Source organism: Rousettus aegyptiacus, unplaced genomic scaffold (assembly GCF_014176215.1).
Source record: "Rousettus aegyptiacus isolate mRouAeg1 unplaced genomic scaffold, mRouAeg1.p scaffold_m13_p_7, whole genome shotgun sequence".
Classification (NCBI taxonomy): Eukaryota; Metazoa; Chordata; class Mammalia; order Chiroptera; family Pteropodidae; genus Rousettus; species Rousettus aegyptiacus.
The window spans coordinates 97109513-97130736 of record NW_023416310.1 but is presented as its reverse complement, the minus strand read 5'-3'; the positions used below and the strand labels follow the sequence as shown (position 1 = coordinate 97130736).

The 21224-nt window shown below is 34.0% G+C and overlaps 1 protein-coding gene across 1 annotated transcript in view; it reads right to left on the bottom strand.

Moving 5' to 3' along the window:
* PFDN1 (prefoldin subunit 1) overlaps positions 1-21224 on the bottom strand; it is a 50264-nt gene that overhangs the window by 22522 nt on the left and 6518 nt on the right. The window contains exon 3 of the mRNA XM_016166337.2: positions 5048-5132. Coding sequence (XP_016021823.1) covers positions 5048-5132 — 85 coding nt within the window. The remainder of the gene's footprint in view (positions 1-5047; positions 5133-21224) is intronic.

Genomic DNA, 21224 nt, shown 5'->3' with positions numbered 1-21224 from the left:
CTAGGGTGGTGAAAGGGGTAGTAACCATGTCAGAGATAAAGGGGAAGGAAAGTGGTCAACCAGTGTATGCATGTGCTTTGAATGCAAGAACTCTAGACCGAAGACAGATGGGCCTGAAGCAATCATTGTTTGGGTCTCACCAGGAACAAAGGAGAGAACATGGAGTATGGTAGTCAAAATTGTGTTCAAATACATCACTGAAAGCTTACAGTAATTTTAAGGATTTCAATTAGTCGAGAGTTATAAGGCAAGGGGACAGAAATTGAGCTCTATAGCTCATCTGCATGCTGAATCTAAGGTTTCCCAACTGCAAAAGAAGTCCACAAGTAATTATTTTCTTCTTACCTCCAAAAAACTGAGCAAAAACGTAGGATGTGTTTTTCACTCTATCTATCCTCAATCTATCAAAGGGTTTTTACTCAACTTTAAGTAAAACTGATTTTCTCGGAAAAAAAAACAAAAAACAAAAAAAAAACTTCTACCTTCTCTTTGTAGCAATACTGTACATTCCAAAAAAGAAAATTACTTTTACGAAGACTGATGAGACTCAGACACAATTCCAAATCTCAATTATATTCATAGCATTTTAAAAAATTATGCTTTTGTATTTTTTTAATAACATATACTGTATTATATATCATACATTTCATACCTTTGGCTATTGTCTTTAAAAAGTTCTGTTGTATTTTTTTAAAAATAGAGAATTCCCCCAATGACATAAATAACATGACTACTCTATCATACCAAAGCCACCACTTTATATTTCCTCTCCAACAGAATCAGCATCACTGGTCTACTAATCACCATTAGAATGAAATGGTGATATCCCCGCCCCAGAACCTGATCTATCATCTTTATAAAGGAAAAATTTACATAATATCATATTGTGAGGCTGTTATGAAAACATTTCCTAAATAATTCCAGTAAAGTGACTATAGTCTGAAGAATAACCCAACACAAGGGTATTAAAATGTAAATATGGAGTTTTAAAAAGAAAAGGACAGTAAAACTATCTTCCCAAGGTTAAGACAGTACTTGTCTTTACTTTCTAGTTAATTTAACTCTCTATGAAGAAAGGACCAGTAAGTGAGGCCACCAGGTTGGGTGACAACCAAGGCATAGCATAACAGAGTTATCAAAAGCTAAACAAATTCTAGGTAAGATTTGCACTCAGAAATAAAGACTAGGGGGAAATATCTGCAGAAGGCAAACATAAAGAAATAGTAAGAACACAGGCAGATAAAAAAGAGTCTAGGAAATACTAATAGAAATGGGCTCTCAGGTTAGAGAACCTGAATCAGACCAGTACCTAGGTCATGCATAGTGTAATTTATATAGACTCTCAATAAGGGGTGAAGCGGCGTACACACAGTAAGCCAGGTTAACTGCTTTGATCAAACTGGACCTATGGATCCAGACAATCTTACCCCTTCAGAGATGAAACCATGTTAAACAGAAACTCATGGCCTTTGTCTGCAGAGATACATATCTGTGTCTCCTCAACTTAACTGAAAGGCATCTGAAGGCAAAAATTAATACTGATTATTAATATTAAATAGAATTAAGATGAAACAGGTTAGACTGTCAAGAACTACTAATGTCTAGAAGAAGAGACTGAAGATGTGAAAGGAAGAACAACTTGGAGGCCTTGGAAAAAACTATTTAGAGTGCTGAATAACTAGAGTACTGAATCCCCAGTAACAAGAAACCATATTTGTAATTACTTCAACTTGTGTTCGTTCACTCATATGCCCAAATTCCCGAATTGTTCTATGGAACTAACAGAATATTAGGGATGACAAGGAAAAAACACCTAATCTAAGACTGAAGAATCAGAAAATGCTTCTCAAGAAAAGTAGTCCTAAACTAAGATCTTAAGGCTTAACAGATGGAGCTGGTTAACGGCAGTAGGAGGAAGTTCCCAAGCAGGGACCTAGCAGGAACAAAGAAAGCATGACCAAAGAAATATTCTTAAAACAGAATATTTCTGCATGGCTGGAACTAACAATGTAAGATAAAGCAGAGGAAATGAGGAGGATGAGAAAAATAAACAAGAGTCATCTCATAAAGAATCTTAATGGTATGTTAGCCAGTATGAAGTTTACCCTAAAAAGCTGGAGATGGAAAAACCAGTTAAAGATGCTACTGAAGATGGTGAGGCAGCTGGTCTAAAAGTGGGGAAAGTCTATGGCCATGTCACTCTGAACAACCTGGAACCCATCTGATCTCAGAAGCTAAGCAGGACCTGGTTAGTACTTGGATGGGAGACCACCTAGGAAGACCAAGTGCTGTAGGTGTAAAAAATAAATAATACAGGATTGTAGGCTGACAAGGTCCTTGTAATCTGTAAGGTCAACCAAGGGTTGCCTCACCTAAAAAATAAGAAAAATTAATTAATTAAAAAAATAAATGTAAAAGGTGAGGGAAAATTCCAGAAGGAAATACCATTTAATAAGGGAAAACAGGGAAGAAGTAATAGTCAGAGAAAATAAGAATTTTACAGAACCGATAAAAGACACTAACCCTCAGACTCAGGAAACCCAACTTAATCCAAGTAGAATTAAGAAAATAATGAAAAGACTACATTCATACCTAACCATATCCCAGAGAAACTACAACTATAAAAGAAAATTAGAAAATATTAAAAGTAGCCAGAGAAAAAACAAAAGATGATCAAACTGAAAGATGACTTCTCAAAAGCAACTATGGAAGCCAGAAGTCAGTGGAATATTATCTTTAAAAGAGCTGAGAAATTCCTAAACATATAAACCAAAATGAAACATATCCTCTGAACTATGTACATAGTAATAATGAGCACTTACAGTACCCAGATAACAGTCTCTAAATATCATTGCCCACTAAAGAGAAATTGACAAATACCATCACAGAGGAAGATTTGATACAATTTCCTCAATGACTAACTAAATAAACAGAGAAGAATCAGACACAGAAAACCTGAACACTGTAATTAACAATGTGTATATGTGCCTATCCATACATTTCAGCCTGAAGTAACAAAGCTATAAAGGTATGACAGTGGGAAAGTATAGGATTGCTTGAGGCAAGACAGAGTATGTAGTGGGCGAGGCTATTAAAAATACAAGTTAGGGCAGTATTGGAGAGTATACTAAATGTAAATGCAGTAAAAAGGAATCTACAATGGTAGTAAAAATAGAAAACAAAAAACCGAACATAAAGAAGTAAAAAGATAAATTAGTAAATGAGGAGAAATAGTAAATAAGAAATAAAAGAAGTGTGTATATACGTGTATGAATATGTTTACAAAATAAAGTTTGGAAATATACACAAAACTATTGACGTGACATTTAGGGGTGTGAAGAGAAGAGGAGAAAGTTATATTGTCGTTTAATCATTTGTTTTACTTTTGTTTAACTATTTTTCTTTTATAGTGCACTTATATTACTTTTATAACATGAATAACAGTAAAATGAAAGGTTAAAAAAAAAAGGCAAAATAACCTGCTAGGGTAGAGTCTAGAGTTTAACTCTGCTAGTTTTTTGTAGCTATAATTATCATTTCAAACAGGTACCAACAAACCAGCTAATCTACTTCTATTATCTGTCATATCAGATATTTTACCAGCATTTAAGAGACTCCATGAAAGGACACTTATGGAAAATGAATTTCCTAATACTCATCAGAACTGAGTAGTTTCCTAAAATCATCATCTGTGCAATTTTACCTTGATAATTTTTTAATTATAGAAGTTAACACATACCTTTTACAATTTATTCAACATGGAGATTATCAGAGAATTATATACACATTAATGTGCACCTTGCTATTTATTCATCAGGACGATTTTTAGATATATCGACTTACAGTTGCAAAAACACATTTTTTGTTAATTACACGAAACAATTTCAATTGAAAAGATATTTTTGTTTGAAAACACAAGAGGATATAAAATTCAATCTAGAACAGTTGGGCTGACAAAAATGATAAAATCAGACACAATAGCAACCTGATTACTGCAGGATAAGTTTTTTTCTTTTCTTTTTTTTTCTGTGTTGGCTTTTTTGTTTTATTTTTACATCTCTCTAAACAATAAATCTATTATCAAGTTTGTTTAAATTATCATCGGTAGTCAAACAAAAATACGCCTAAGTAACCTAAGACACTACATGCTCACCAGGTCATGCCAAATCGGCGCCCCTGAGAAATCCCCAGGAGGGTAAGGGGGTGTCTCACCAATTCAGCAGAGGGCTGAGTCAGACTCTGAACCACTGCCTCAAATAGTACTCACACAAATTAGATAAAGTGACCTATGAAGTCATCGTATCCACCCCCTACTCAGGAAATCTTGGTCCCAAAGAAGTAATAACAGTTTGTTGTCCAGTCCAACTTTTACTATTTACAGGATGCACCTTTCGCCACAGCCCAAGAAGAATATCTCATCAAAGTTCTTAACATGTGAGTACATTTTAATAAACAATTCCAATTTGCCAAAGATTTACTAAGCTACTCTTACCTATAATCTTTTCCCTACCTAAAAAAAAAAAAAATTGTTTTCCTCACTGGAACATCATCCTTCACATAGTTAATTAGTTACAGCTTACTACTCAGTCCTTGTCTAGAACCCAATCTATCTTAAAGGAAATACAATGTAAAAGAGACAGATATCAAGATTTTCTAACTACTATTATCATTACCCATACTCATGCCTTTCCACCACAATACGTGATGTTTACATACATGTGGCTTTTTTATTTTTGTTTTTTAAGAACGGGCATGTTCATCCAAAGGCAATGAAGAAAATACACTCAGATTAACAGCATCCTATCTTCTTTAAAATTCCCTACAGTTTCTAGAGGTTTTTCCTTTGTTTTTTTTTTTGTTTATTTGTTTGTTTGTTGTCTTACACACTGCCATGATTATGACTCCTTCATAGCTCTAGCACAGTCAGAAAAACAGCAATGTGACATGACCTTGGCGGGCATACACTTTAATATAACATGATACACTGAGATAATTATGCTTTTCCTAAAAGTTGACTCCTTACTGTCAGTGGTCACTCAAAACTTACCTCCAACTCTTTAATTTTTTCTTCTGCTATTTTCTGTTTCTCTAATAGCTGATTGTGAATTACCTCCTTGGACTGAAGAATAAACCTACAAAACACAAAAAAGTTGACAATTAAGGTGGCAAACTCAGGAAATTACCACAGGTTTAAGCCTTCTAGGTTGAAAAGGAACGAAAGCTGAAAAGTAAATTCTGCTTTCTTGTCTAAGAAAGGAATCAGGCTTCAAGTATATTCATACATAAACGAAAAAAAATAAAGGGACAAATATCTATTACGAGCTAAGAGAAAAGTAAACAAACAATAAAAATTCTCCATAATTTTTATTTTTCTAGTTATCTGAATCAACTTTTATCTAGATATTTTTTAAGCAATATTTGTAAATTAGAGCTCCTCCTCCAATCTTTTCTTATATTTTTTTGTAACAGCAGTAACTCATGACCTTTTAAAGTCACAATCAAGTACTGTGTTAGGATCAATGCATTAGTGTTTATATGAGTTCCTAACACAAAAAGCACTGTATAAGGCCTAGTATCTTTTATTATCATTTCCAGAGTGTATAATACCTCTGAAAAGCTCAAAATGCACAAGTGGAAAATTTCAACTTTTTCCATTTTACAGTCAGCCATATTATTTACAACTGATGAAGGATGGAAATCTGGGGAAGTTTAAAAATTAACACTGAATCTGTTTTGTGACTTTATGTTCATGATTCTTGCTGTGGGGAGAGGAAGAACAAATTATTTTATAGCCTCAAGTAAGTAAACTGAAATATTTCCTTCCCTTCCACTGGAACCAAGGAAAAACCTCAATTACTCAAATCTCTTTCAGGATTGTCCAACTGGGCCATAATAGATTTCGATGAAAGATTACAATCAATTAAGCACACTGTTTCTTCTCTCTATACATAACTTAAGAGTTTCTAACAAACAACTAAAACAACATCTCTTACTAAAAAGCCAAACAAGAAAATATCAAGGTCACATCATGCAGTTTCCTCTACCAACACCACAAAAACACTGTCTAGGTGGGTTCTTAGCAAGAGGGTCTGTTATAGATACAAGACAAGGTATAGGTACAATACAAAAAGAGCAACTCTAGCTTTGCCCAGATATCTGGGGAAAAACTGCTTTTTCCCCACTCTTCTTCATGAATACACCTTGGCACATATTAACATGGTCTGATGAACTTCTCTTTCAGTCCACTAATTATTAAGCCCATGTCCTTATGTAGACAGTCCAGATATTTAACTGATGATCCTAGTCTTCAACAGTAACTCGGTCCTTTGAAAAAATCTACTCATATATTTACTGCAAAGATAGCCTACATTCATGCAAAACATGAATTACTATAAAACCTTTGTATCCAAATGTTATTATTAGTCAGGGAGACAGGTGCTATTTCTGATAAGATTATGGTTTACAACTTATGATGGTCTGACTTACCATTTTTTGACTTTACGATGGCACGAAAGCAACATGCAAAATAAATTACATGAGATATTCAACACTTTATTATAAAATAGGCTTTGTGTTGGATGATTTTGCCCAACTGTAGATTAATGTGTTTTGAGTACATTTAAAATAGGCTACGCTAAACTCTGATATTTGGTGGGTCAGGTATATTATATGCATTTTCGACTTAACAATTTTTCAACTTACAATGCATTTATTGGAATATAACCTCATCTTAAGTTGAGGAACCACTGTATTTCATATAATATTTAAGGAGAAAAGTTGTTTTGAACTGTACTAAGTCTCAGAGTTATCTTGTAAAAATAAAATGTATTATAAATCTAGGCCCAAGAGTCACCAAATTATGTTACTACATGCACAATTTTACTTAGTCTTCTAATCATGAAAACCATTTTCAGAGTAAAATATACATTTTTAAATAGCACTGATCACTGGCCAGTGCGTAGTATTCTCAAATAATAGGTCATCAGACATTATCTTTGTTAGTGACTGGGAAATTTTCAAAGCTAAGATTAGAGGTCAAGTCATTACTTGTGTGGCCTTTAAAAATAAAGTATCTGAACAGATACTAAATCCCTTGAGCAGAAAATAAAATTACTAGAAAGCAAGAACACTCAACAACAAAAACATGTTTTCCCATGGCCACACACCCCTGAGGTAGCTATACTGGACTGTGCCAACTTCAAAGGCCAGAGAGATGTCACCAAAGCTGGCTCATTTACTCTAAGCCTAAGAACATCTGAGCCATTGAAAGTTATAAACAAGGATGAGTATGGAGTAAACTTGATGCCTACCTCAAAGAGTAGTTACATAGTCAAATTTTTTTTTTAAAGTTATGGGAAATTTGGTTTAGTCATCAATTTTAAAAATGCCAAAGATACATGGTACGGAGATTGAAAAGAGCCTCAAGAAACATTTGAATTTCTGAAGAGTCTTTAGAAAACACCTTATCTGCTGTTAAAAAGGCACTGAATTATTAGAGACTATTTTGAAGATAAAGGATATATCATGACAATGTAATTATGAGTCACATATCATAAATAAATATTATGTACAGAGTTTCTCAAAGCAGAGATGCTCACAGAGATCCTGCCTGATAGTTTATGGAAAGTGGTAAAGGATTCTGGAGTCCAGAATGTGCCACAAAAGAAAAAGAAACCATGAAGAAAGAAATTACTTTTATATGACAAATGACATACACAGATTGTGCTTACAATACTCAGGATTACATAATCCAGGCTAGAGTATCTGCTTTGTCTAAGGCTTCTACATTGAAAATCAATGCCATGTGGCCCTGCACTGTCAACTCCCAAGGCTTCCAATCTATTTCATTTCCACAATTATGCCATCTGAAAAACATAATTTTATGATGGCCTTTGGTTTTGTTTGAGAACTATCAGAAGCTGTTTTGAATTGGTACATGACTCCACTTTGTTCACATGCCCAAAACATAATCCAGGATCAGTGGCAATGATGTCTTTTGGATACTATTCTAAAGTATGGTCACCTGGACATAAACTATTCAGAGACAACAAAATGTTTATGATAATGCATTTTGTTTGGGTGAGAAATTTTTAAAGGATATCTAAAAACATATTCTAATGTCATTTAGGTTATCTACAAATTCAGTAGCACAAAAAAGGCTAAATAAAAATGAGCCTATCTTGCTTCTTTGCCACATTCCACTGGTGATGAAAACTACTTGCTTGTGTGTTCGAAGATATATGTGCAAAAAAATTTTTACATCAATTTTTAGGAAGGGAAGGAGGAAGAAAGGAAGGACAGAAGGAAGGACCTAGATCCCTTAGTAAAGAAGCAATTTAAAATTTATGGTATATCCATAGTGTGGCACATTGAATGAGGAGAGACTTCTGTTGATGGCATAATGCAAAACAGATACCCTGAACACTTGTCCTGATAAAAAATAAAGCAAAAAAAGAAAAAGAAAATGTTTTTTAAGTTCTGTTAAGTAACCATAGATGAAAGATTCCACAAAGGTCCAAAATCAGGAATTCTGGAAGGTAAGAAGCAATAAATAGTCTTTTCTGAGAAATCCCTGGGAGTTTCTGCTGAATTCTAGAAACCCTGAGCATAGAAGATAAATAGGAGATAAATAGAGGCCAAAGTAAGGATGCTATTAGAGAATCCTTGATGAAATTCAGGTTCCCAAAGGGACCCACATTCAAAGAGTAAAGAAATAAATCTGCTTCTCAGCAGAGTGAAATAAAAGAAACTTGTCTATCTATACCTTGGTAGTGAGTAGAATTAAAAAATAAAAATGTCTCCTAAGAATGTGTAACCATCAGCTGGCCTTCTGATGGGCTGTGGTCCAAATTCGACCTAATATATGGACCAGAAAATCTGAAGCACAGAATTTAAATTATAATGTTCCTAATTAAGTGGGTGGCAAAGTTCGAGTAAATTTAAAGACAGGTTAATAAAAATTAAACTAAAAGACAAAGAGGAAAAAAGCTGTCAAAAAACAATAAAACAAAAATAAATATATAAATAAGATAGGACGAACAAGACCTGAGACAATATTGAGCAATCAAACGTGTAAAGTTCACGAAGAAGAGAGAATGCAGCAGAAGAAACATTTGAAGAGATGAACGAGAATTTTCTAAAACAAATTTTTTAAAACCAAATCACAGTTCCAAGACACTCAGATAAACCCAAGCAATAAAAACAAAACAAAACAAAGACCTAGATGTAGAATAATCAAACTACTAAAAACCAAAAATAAAGAGAAAATCTTGAAGGTAGCCACAGAAATGACATATTTCCTTTATAGAAACAAAGATAGTTACAACAAACTTATCGTCACAAACTATGCAAGGCAGAAGACAACTGAATGACATTTTCAAAGTACTGAAAGAAAAAAGCTATTAACCCAGCATTACATAGTGAAAATAACAAAAATAAAGGATAAATTCAAGCAAACAGAAGCTGAGAGTGTTTATTATGGCAAACACCATAATAAATGTTAAAGGTAGTTCCAGTTGAACAAATATGACCACGTATGGCAGCTTACAAAGAAATGAAAAAGTATGGAAACAGTATGAATTAAGATGAATAAAATAGACATGTTTTTCTCATTGTTAAGTAGTTTAAAACATAATTGACTGTCTAAAGCAGGGATTGGTAAACCACGGCTTGTAGGCCAATCCAGCCACACTCATTTGTTTATATAATAATTTCTATGGCTGCTTTCTCACAATAATGGCAGAGTTAAAAGACAGATATGTGACAGAAATATGGCCCAAAAAGCCATTTTACTGGCTATAAAGTTAAAAATACTTACTATCTGGCCCATTACAAAACAAGCTTGCCAACTCCCAATCTAAAGCAAAATAATGTCAATATAAGCTGGGCTTCATAATATGTAAAATGTATAACAACAAAAAAGGAATGGTGGGAGGGATTTGACATAATAAGATGACATGGTATAAAATTATTTAAAGGCAGGTTGAGAAATTAATGACATACATTGTAAAAAAGTAAGACAATCACTAAATTATGAAATTGTTTACAGAGGACTAATAATCCATAAGTGAAGGTAAAACAGGATCACAAAAAATATTCAATCTCAGAAAGGCAGAAAAAGAGGGGAAAAAAGGAGTAAAGGAAAAAATGAAACCAATAGAAAACAAGTAGTAAGGTGATAGGTTTAAATTCAATCATAGCAATAATTACTTGAAATGTTAATGATCCAAACACCCCGAGGAAAAAGCAAAGGTCATCAGAATGGGCTAAAAGGCATGACGCGACTATATGTCATCATCAAGAAATCTGTTCTTAATAAAAAAGACATAGATGGGTTCAAAGTAAAAACACAATCACACCCACTAGCATGGCAATAATCAAAAAGATAATAACTGAAGCCTATACAGTCCCAGCCTGTCCATGGTTTGGGGTTGCTATCTGCCTCATAAAGCAGAGGGCTTGCCTTCTGGGAAAACAAAGTTATCTTCTCCTCTGAATTAGCCTCATACATAACTGGCTTTAGCATCTTCCAGGAAAGCGGGGGCAAGATTTGAGGCTGAATGAGTGGGTTTTCAGTTGAAGTAGAAAGTAGTTATAACCAGAAGGTCCAGAGTGGGGTATATTTACCTCCAGAACTAATCACTGTTAACCTAGCCTGGGCTTCATGACAGTCACAGAGGTAGATTCTTAAATAATAAAATAATACTAATACTAAGAAAAGGTAGTTGAGTGTTGAAGAGGATTTGGAGAAAGCTGGAAATCTCATATATTGCTGGTAATGCATCTGCTGAGGAAACGTTCTGGCAGTTCCTTAAAAGGGTAAACATAGCTAACATATGACCCAGCAATTCTACTCTCAGGAATATAGACAAGTGAAATGAACACAAATATATACACACAAAAACCTGTACATAAATGTTCAAAGCAGATTATTCATGACAGCCAAAAAGTGGAAACAATTCAAATGTCCATCAACTGATGAATGGATAAATAAAATGTGGTATATATCCATACAATGAAATACTATATACAGCAATAAAAAAGAATGAAGTACTGATACATGCCACGACATGGGTTAACCTTTAAAACATAATGCTAAGGGGATAAACACAATCATACATTGTATAATTCCATTTACATGAAATGTCCAGAATAGGCAAATCTATACAGACAGAATGATCAGTGGATGTCTATGGCCAGGGCAAGGAGAATATTAAATAACTGCTAACGTGTTTAGCAATTCTTTCTGTGGTGATAAATATGTCCTGGAATTAGCAGTGGTGATAATTGCACAATCTCATGAATATTCCAAAACCACTGAGTTGTACACTTTAAAATGGCTGAAAAATTAATATTATGTGAATTATATCTTTAAAAAAAAAAAAACAACCAAAAGATTTAAATGCATTTCATCAAAGAAGAGATCAGGATAACAAATAACTAATGCTCGACATCATTAGTTATTAAGAGAAATGCAAATTAAACCCACAAGGAGATACCATTACACACTTTTAGAATGGCTAGAATTAACAACAAATAAAAGCAATACCAAGGGTTGGTGAAGATGCAAAGTAACTGGAACTTTCATACAGAGCTGGTTAGCATGCAAAATGGTACAGACATCTTGTAAAAGAATTTGACAGTTCCTTATAAACTTAAGCAACCACTTACTGTTCAACACAGCAATCCCACTCCTAGGTTTCTACCCCAAAGAAATAAAAACATTATGTCTATGCAAAGAACTGTATACAAATCTTTATGGTTGTTATATTCATAATCGCCACATAAACTTTACAAAAGCAACAGAATAAACATTCTTCTCAAGTATACACAGAACATCTTCCAAGATATAGCATACATTAGACCACAAAACAAGTCTTGTTAACTTAGACTAAAGAAGACTGACATCATATCAACAAGCATCTTTCCAACAATGGTCTGAAACTAGAAATCCATAACACAAAGAAAACTGGAAAATTAACAAATATGTGGAGATTAAACAAGCTACTAAACAACCAATGAGTACAAGAAGAAATGAGTCAAACAGATGAGCCAAAGAAGAAATCAAAAGAGAAATAAAAAAATACCTGAGACACATGAAAATAGAAATGCAACACACCATAATTTATGGGATGTAGCAGAAGCGGTTCCAAGAGGAAAGTTGATAGCAAGAATGCCTACCTCAAGAAACAAGAAAAATCTCAAACAACCAAACTTTAAACCTCAAGAAACTGCAGTTAACAGAAGGAAATAACAAAGATTAGTGCAGAAATAAATTAAATAGACACTAAAAAGACAATGGAAAAGCTCAATGACCCTAGGAGCTGGTTTTCTGAAGAGATAAAATTGACACTCTTTTAGCTAGGCTCACCAAGAAAAAAAGGACTCAAATAAATAAAATCAGATATGAAAGGGAAATATTACAACTGATGTCACAGAGATATAAAGGATCTTAAGAGACTACTATGAATAATTATACACCAACAAATTAGACAACCTGGACAATCAGATAAACTCCTAGAAACATACAACCTACCAAGACAGAATCATGAAAAAAAAAAAAATCTGAAGGAGCCAATTACTAGCAAGGAGATTGAATCAGTAATCAAAAACCTCTCAAAAAAAAAAAAAAAAAAATCCAGGACCAGATGGCTTCACTAGTGAGCTGTACCAAACAATTAAAGAAGACTTAATACCAATCCTTCTCAACTCTTCCAAAAAAATAGATGAGAAAGGAATTCTTCTAAACTCATTTTACAAGGCCAGTATTACCCTAACAGCAAAACCAGACGAGGATGCCACAAGAAAAAAAAATCATAGGCCAATATCTCTAATGAACATAGATGGAAAAATCATCAACGAAATATTAGCAAACTAAATCCAACAATATGTTAAAAAGCTCATACACCATAATCAAGTGGGATTTATTCCAGGGGTACAAGGATGGTTCAACGTAACACAAATCAATGTCATATACCACATTAACAAAATGAAGGATAAAAATAATAGAATCATCTCAATAGATAGAGAAAAAGCATTTGACAAAATTCAACATCCATTTATAAAAAAAACTTTCAACAAAGCGGGTATAAAGGAAACTTATCTCAACATAATACAGGCCATATATGACAAGCCCACAACTAACGTCATACCCTATGTGAAAAGTTGAAAGCTTTGCCTAAAAGATCAGGAACAAGAATAGATGTCCACTCCTGCCATTTTTATTCAACATAATGTTGGAAGTCCCAGCTAGAGCAATTAGGCAAGAAAAAGAAAAGGCATCCAAATCAGAAAGGAACTGTCACTATTTATTGATGACATAACATAGAAAACCTTAAACACTCCATCAAAAAACTGTTGGAATAAATGAATTTGGTAAAGTTACAGGATACAAAATCAATACTCAAAAATCTTTTGCATTTCTATACATTAATAATGAACTTTCAGAAAGAGAAATTAAGAAAATAATCCCATTTAAAGTTGTATCAAAAAGGATAAAACACCTAGGAATAAATTCAACGAAGGAGGTGAAAGATCTATATACTGAAAATTAAGACACTGATGAAAGAAACTGAGAATGTACAAATAAAGGGAAAAATATTCTGTGCTCATGGACTGGAAGACTATTGTTAAAATGTCCATACCTACAGATTCAATGCAATCCGTATCAAAATTCTAATGGTATTTTTCACAGAAATACAACAAACAATTCTAAAATTTATATGGCATCACAGAAAACCTGTATTGTATATGAAAGTTGCTAAGAAAGTAAATCTTAAAAGTTCTTATCATGAGGAGTTTGGTCAAGATGGCAGCACAGAAAAACCTATCAGGTAAATGGAAATTATCCTTGAAAAACAAACAACAAAAAAAACTTTTTTAAACTTTCTCGTCACAAGAAAAAAATGTGTAACTATGTATGGTGATTGATTTTAACTAGACTTATTGTGGTGATCATTTTGCAATATATATAAACATCAAATCATTATGTTGTATACCTGAATCTAATAGTTATACATCAATTATATCTCAATTTACAAAGAAATACCAGCTTGAGCATTTACAAAAAATATATATAATCTCACCAGACACATAAACAGGAAAATGTGACCCACAGCCAGAAATTCAGTCAATAGACTCAGAAAGGAAAGAAACAATGCCATTAGCAGAGAAAAGCTTTAAAAATGCTATAAGAAATATAACTAAGAATTAAAAGAAGACATGAACTTAAGCAGAGAAATTAAAGATACAAAAAAGAGGCGAGTACTACTTCTGGTGATCAAAAATACAGTATTTAAAGAAATTCACTGGATAAGATTTATAGCAAATTAGACACTGAAGAAAATAATAAACTCGAAAAATAGAAGAGAAAATGAAGCAATGTGAGGGGGAAAAAGGGGGAAAAAATGAGCTATTAAGCCATAAAAAGAAGCGAAAGAAACCTAAATGCTTATTGCTAAGAAGCCAGTATGAAAAGGCTATATACTGTGATGATTCCAACTATGACAATCTGGAAAAGGCAGAACTATAGAGACAGCAAAAAGATAAGTAGCTGCCAGGAGTGTGAGGGGGGAGGGAAGGATGAACAGGGAGATTTGGGGGACAGTGAAACTATTCTATATGATACTGTAATGACAGATGCAAGACACCGTATACTTGCCAAAACCTACAGAACTTTACAAAACAAAAAAGGAATCATGGACTACACAAATGCAACATTTTAATATAGGAAACTGGGGGCTGGGGAGAGGTGTTATGTGTGAGTCCTCTATATTTTCTGCTCAATTTTTCTATAAACCTAAAACTGTTCTAAAAAATAAAGTCTATTAATTTAAAAAGACAAACAAAAAAAAAGGTCAGGGACATGTTATAAGGTTACAGGAGACAACCTGAAAGAGCCAATGGCCAAAGTGGAACTATGTGAGCAACAAAACAATGTATTAGATTGTAACCCAAAAATACAGTACCTAGATCTGTCATACCTTAGGCAAAAGAAATCTAGAGAACATAGTACATTCAAATCTAACTCTGAAGGATGCTGCTGCATCTTGGTACTATCCTATCCATGCTCCCCTCATCAACTACCATATTCATCAACCCCTCCTTTCTTTGCTCTTTCAGTGCTCACTGGACAAGCATTATGCAAGGTTTTCAGCTAAGGTCTGTCTACCCAAAGTCATTCCAAGAATTCATTTATCTTCAAGGCTTCAACTTGGCTGACTCTCAAAATGGTATCAACCCGTTACCTACACTATGTCTGCATCACCTAAAGATCATTTTTACTTATCTGTCCACATCTCCTCATTCGACATATCCCAAATTTAACTCATTTTATCCACCCATACCAACATTCCCTAAAAGCAGTTTCCCCATCTCAAATTCAGCTTCTATCAATGATCACCACCTGCCCACTCATCTAAGTCTCAAACTTGCAGTTATTTTCTTCGTCCTCCATATTCTTGATTTATCACTGACTCATCACTTTCTTTCATACTGACCCTCTTCTCCATTCCACCTTTGCCACCTTAATTTATGCCCTTTTACTATACTCCTCAATTACTTCAATAGCTTCATATCTGTAGTCCCTGATTAAACTCTCTCTAATTCACCCTAAATATATTACCAACAATTTCCAGGTAGCTAGCCCTCAACTGTCAGTCACTGTAAAAACTGTTGTTGATGATTTTAGCAGACAACATACATTCTTCTTTCTTTCTTGATAGACATCCAATTTTGTGTGGGTACCTTCCACTTTCCTGAGTAACTCAAAGAAGTGAATCCTGGGGTGAATTTTGACTGGTCTTTCCCAATCATGGCAGTCCCATCCCCCAAGATAATAAGCCCAAGCATGTGGCTCAGTTCCTGTCATGAAATGTGAGAGGTGGCCTGTGAGAGGTGGCTCCTTTGAAGACTTCTGGGAAACATTTCTTTGCTCCTATAAAGGTGACACAGAAAACATGGCACTTTCTAATTCTGGATGTTGTCACGTCTGAATGAAATCCTTGTAACTCCTTCAGCCAATCTGAAAATGTAGCTGGCAAACACAGGGAGGAGGTCAGAGGCAAGAGTACTGAAAGAAGTGGAAATGAAGCCCAACATACAGGCCCAAGGAAGCCTGATGTACAGAATGTGCATAAATCTCAGGAGCATTACACTTAATGAAAAGCCATACGAAGGAGTATATACTATAATGACTATTTATAATGACTTCTATATGAAGTTCCAAAATAGGCAAAATTCATCTACAGTGATAGAAATCATATTATCATTGCTTAGAGGACAATTTGGGGAAAAAGAGAATTGACTTGGAAGAAGCAAGAAGGAACTTTTCGGGGTGAAGAAAATGTTCTATGTTGTGATTGGAGTGGTGATTACATTTGTCAAAATACATCCAATTTTACTCTTAAAATGAGTGTATTTTACTGTATATAAGTTATGTCTCAATAAAGTTATTTAAGAAAGATAATTAGTACTACAACCTGCCAAATGGTTTAAGTGCCATGGAGGAAAAAAAAAGGCAAAAAAAGAGAGTACAAAGGCAAGTAGGTGGGGGTGGATGTATGTATAATGGAAGTACGACATTAAATAGGATGGTCAAGAAAGGCCTCAATGCTTTTTCAGTAAAGACCTATAAGCCATGTGGACATCTGGAAGAAGGTTTCAGGAAGAGAGACCAGCAACTGAAATACCCTGTCTTTTTCACTGATAAAATGGAAAGCCACCTGCAGGTTTTGACTACAGGGATCTGACTCATGTTTTAAAAGGATCACTATGGCTGCTCAGTTGAGAACAGCTATGAAGTGGTAAGGATGGAAGCAGGGAGACCAATTAAAAGAAAACTATGAAAATCCAGTTGTAGTTTAGACCAGGGTGGTGGTAAGCAGAAATGTTCAGATTCTGAACTAAATAAGATAGTTTTTGCTAATGGATTAAATTTGAAAGAAAGGAGTCAAGGATGACCTCAAGATTTGGAAAAACTGCAAGGATAGAGAAGCCATTTAGCGAAATTAAGACAACTGGGGAAAACAAAGGAAGACTGGGGATGGGGGTGACTGGTTTATATACAAACAGGGACGATTTTATTTTGGTCAGATTAATTGTACGATGCCTATTAGACCACCAAATGGAGAAGTAAAAGAGGCAGGTGGGTATACAAGTTTGGAGTTCAGGGAAGGAGCCTAAGGCTAAAGACAAAAATCTGGGAGTTGTCAATATATAAAAAGACATTTAAAGACATAAGCCTAGATGAGATCACTAACAGACTGAGTACAGACAAGAGAAGAGAAAAAATTTCAAACGCTGAGCCCAGGGTCATTCTAATATTTGGAAATAGGAAAGAAAAGGAACAAAAAAGGAAGACTGAGTAGGAATGGCCAGTGAAATAGGAGGAAAACCAAGGTGCAGTATCCTAGAAGCCAATGGAAAAAGTGCTTCAAGAAGAAAGAGCAACGGGACTAAATGCTACTGACAGGCCAAATATCATGAGGACTGAAAATTCATTGGAATCATTAGACAATCATGGTCCCTTCAGGAATCCAATCCCATGTAAACATTCTTTGCTCCAGATGAGTAACTCAGACACTGCTAGATTCAATTTGTACTAATTAAAAATCACTGGGTATTTTTAAATCAAACTGTTACTCCTGAAATGGAAGCAGTAGTATGTTAATCTATTTTAGACAAGATACTTATTTTTGGTCACTATTTGGTATTCTAAGTATTCTGAAAAATAATCACCTCTGATGTTTACCACTTTTACTCTGGCCTCATCAAACCTCAAACATTTCCCCATATAAGCATCAAGCTACCTATAACTTTTTCCAAGATTATTATCTTTATTTTACTGAGTCAAAAATGTAACACTGCATAAAATATAACCTTTCGATAGTGAAAAAAAAATTACCACCCAATGAGTATCAAAAGACAAACAGAAGACTCATGATTCCAAAGCAAAAAGTTACAGAGAAATATATTTTGGCACAAATGCAAAAGACTCAATCAGACACACACAATACAGAATGCAAACTGTGGTCCAAATCTTTTAACCCTGAGCCAAAGGATGTAAAAGGCTTGGCTTAGGGCAGTCATGCTCTTATCTATTTAAAGATACATTTTCAATTCTAAGCTCCTGCTGCGGTGTAAATTTTGATGTAAGAACAATTCGAGCCCTCCTCAAAGCCAAAGGAATAGTGTCTTCCAGGTGATCTGGTCCATTTCCAGGTAATTAATTGGTCTTCCTCAGGAGAGTTGGTAATGAGAGTTCCTGGCCAGGACAATGAGATAACATTCTCCCAGACATGTTCATTCAAACTTAAATTCGAAAAACAAATTGAGCACACATTCTTCACAAAGCCATAGGCACCAATGGTGCATGCAACACACTGAAATCCTAATATTTCCATCTGGGCAAAGGATATTTGCAGTCCACAGCACTTCCGGATATAATAAAAAAAGAATACTAATAAGTCATTATCAAGTGTGTTTCCATTATATATGGACTGACTTGCACCTTCTAGGTCAAAATATGTTCTCTGAGAGCCTTTTTGGCTGTTTCATTAAGCAGATTATATTCCTTGACATGAACTCTTCAGTCCTCTTTCAAACAGATTAGGTAGCAGGTTGTTCCTAAATTTGCCACTATGAGATAAGTGGCAGCTAAAATCAGAAAATTCTTGGTACAGCTTAAAATTGATTGTTTTTCATTTCAGAGAATTTAGCTTGAGTTGAGTCAGTTACGGCACACAATTCCCCAATGACAAAGTAACCAAGTTTAAGATTACTGCTACCTTTATTTTTATTTACATAGGAATAACAAAGTAATGGTACTTTTCACTCATCCCTCAGATAACTACACTGATTCATGCTTATCACCAACTGGAATACACTGTAGTATCCTCTTGTGTTGCTGAATAATTGCAACTTTCATAAAAAAAAAAAAAAAAGCAGATTTTGTTTAATCCTTTATCAGTTTAAAAAAAAAAAAGAGGTCAGGCCTTATGATGTCAGGAAATGCAGACGCAAAGTCCTTCACGTAACTAAATAAATCAATTACATTTACCTTTTTAAAACAAGTTCAGGCCTAAAATAAATAATCCTACAAGGACATATTAAATGAAAATTTTATTTTAGCACGTTTGTACATCCCAAGATAAGTATAAGGACCTTCTCTGTCCTTTTTTACAACAGACTTCTAATTTACACAACATTTTCTAAATTAATTTCCTGTGTTTCAGAAAGATTGTTTGGATCCTGGAGGACATGGGAGGGGACGAAGGAAAAGAATTATTAAAAGTACTCTTCTGCAGAAGAAATATGGCTATGTAATTCCTACACAAATGTTTGTTGACTTCCCTGGGTATAAAAACAGTGATGTCATGGTACACAGCAGTGCAGCTGAGTTATAATGAACACCAAGTTTTTAAATCACTGACAACTGAAGGAAATTAAGAACATTACTCAAAAATCTCCTCTCCCTAGAGTCCCACATCTGTGGAAGAGGAGAGTATGCCCATCTGGGGTTATATACATACACAACATGAACAAAACTGAAGTCATTTTTCCTTGCACAACAGGAAAAATTGTGTTTTTTCCCCTCAGCACTGTAAGCAATGAAAGCCATTACTTTAAAAGGCTCTGTATAAAAACACAAGTAGGCTGGGTCATAGCCTATTAGTAAAAGCAGCTCAACATCAAGAACAACTCTTCCTTTAAAATAAAATCTAAAAAAAATTACTAAGGAATTCTTCCTTACCTTTAAAAATTATTTTAACTTCACTTCTTTTTCTCTAAAATACAGATTAATACCTTCAAAGAGTATAAAAGCTTATAAATGTGAATTTGCAATGTACTCTCACACCAAAAGCAATCTGCACATTATTTTTTTCTCCAACAGTAAACATTAAATAAAACAACCAAACTTGATTCTAATGAGAACAATGTAAATTATTTTACTATAATAGCAACAATATTTATCAACAATATTTACCACACCACAATTTGTGGTTTATTTCCTAATCTCTTAGGAATAAAATATAGTACAACTATTTCTTCAGCTTTAAAATTACTTCAAATTGACCAGAATACAAACTCTACTAGTTACATGAAATTGTAAAATGGTTGCAAAACTTGAGCAGGATGACTACATTACTTTCCATTAATATTAAACTTAACTAAACTTAGAGAAACTGCAAAAATTTCTTCCTAGCTTTACCAAATGTCGCAATTCAAATTACAGGTTAATATCCAAACAATTAAAATCAAAACAAAACCAACATAACATTTTAAACAAAGGGCAGTTCAACCAAGCTGTCACAGACAGTTCAGATCTCTACATCTTAACTAGCTGAAAAACTGCTCAACTATTTGGTTTTTAAAATTTGTTATCTATCAAGAACAGACCTACTATTTTCACTTTCTACCTGAGCCACATTTATCTTAAGTCTTACACTTCTAGATCTTTTAACCATTAGAGATCAACCATCGAATTACTTCAACAAGTAGAAATAGCAACACCGCTCCCAAACAGCAATTTTTGCATTGCTAGACACTTATCTAGTTGGTAGATTTATACCATTGTTCATTCTTAGTTCCTTAAATGTAAAAAATACCCACAGAATGGTGGCATACCTCTAAATTAGTTTAAATATGGTACAAAGTTATTTTTAGTTAGGTTCAAGTTTTAAAAAGGCACTAATCATTCTTCTCAAAGGCTAATCTACTCAAGTTCCTCCTAAATTAAAAAAATTAAAGGCTTAATTTGTCTATTTTGGAAAGAAGAAATGTTATTTATGTGATGCTTAAGCAAAGGATATTAGAATAATAGACCTGATGTAAAATCAGGGTCAGGATCACATCTACTGTTATAAAAATAAGTTTGATATTTCTAAGGATGATCTTTTCAAACACCGGCATGGTTAAATGTCATTTATGTGCACTTTCAAATGTAATTCTTATTTTTTTAAAAAAATACTCCTCTATCATGCAAAGTAAAAAGGAAGAAAAACACCACATACCATTAGAAAACGGTTCTTATTCATGAAAAAAAAGATACAAAAAAACATGCAAGTAACACTTGAGATGTGTCTATTCCCTCCTTGCATGCTAGAAAGATGCAAAGACAAACACTTCCAACTATTCAGACAGATCATTCCACAGTTGTAACTTTCATCATAGTTCTCAAAGTAGTATGGTGAGGTCAGCTCACAAACAGCTTAAAGGAGTAAAAC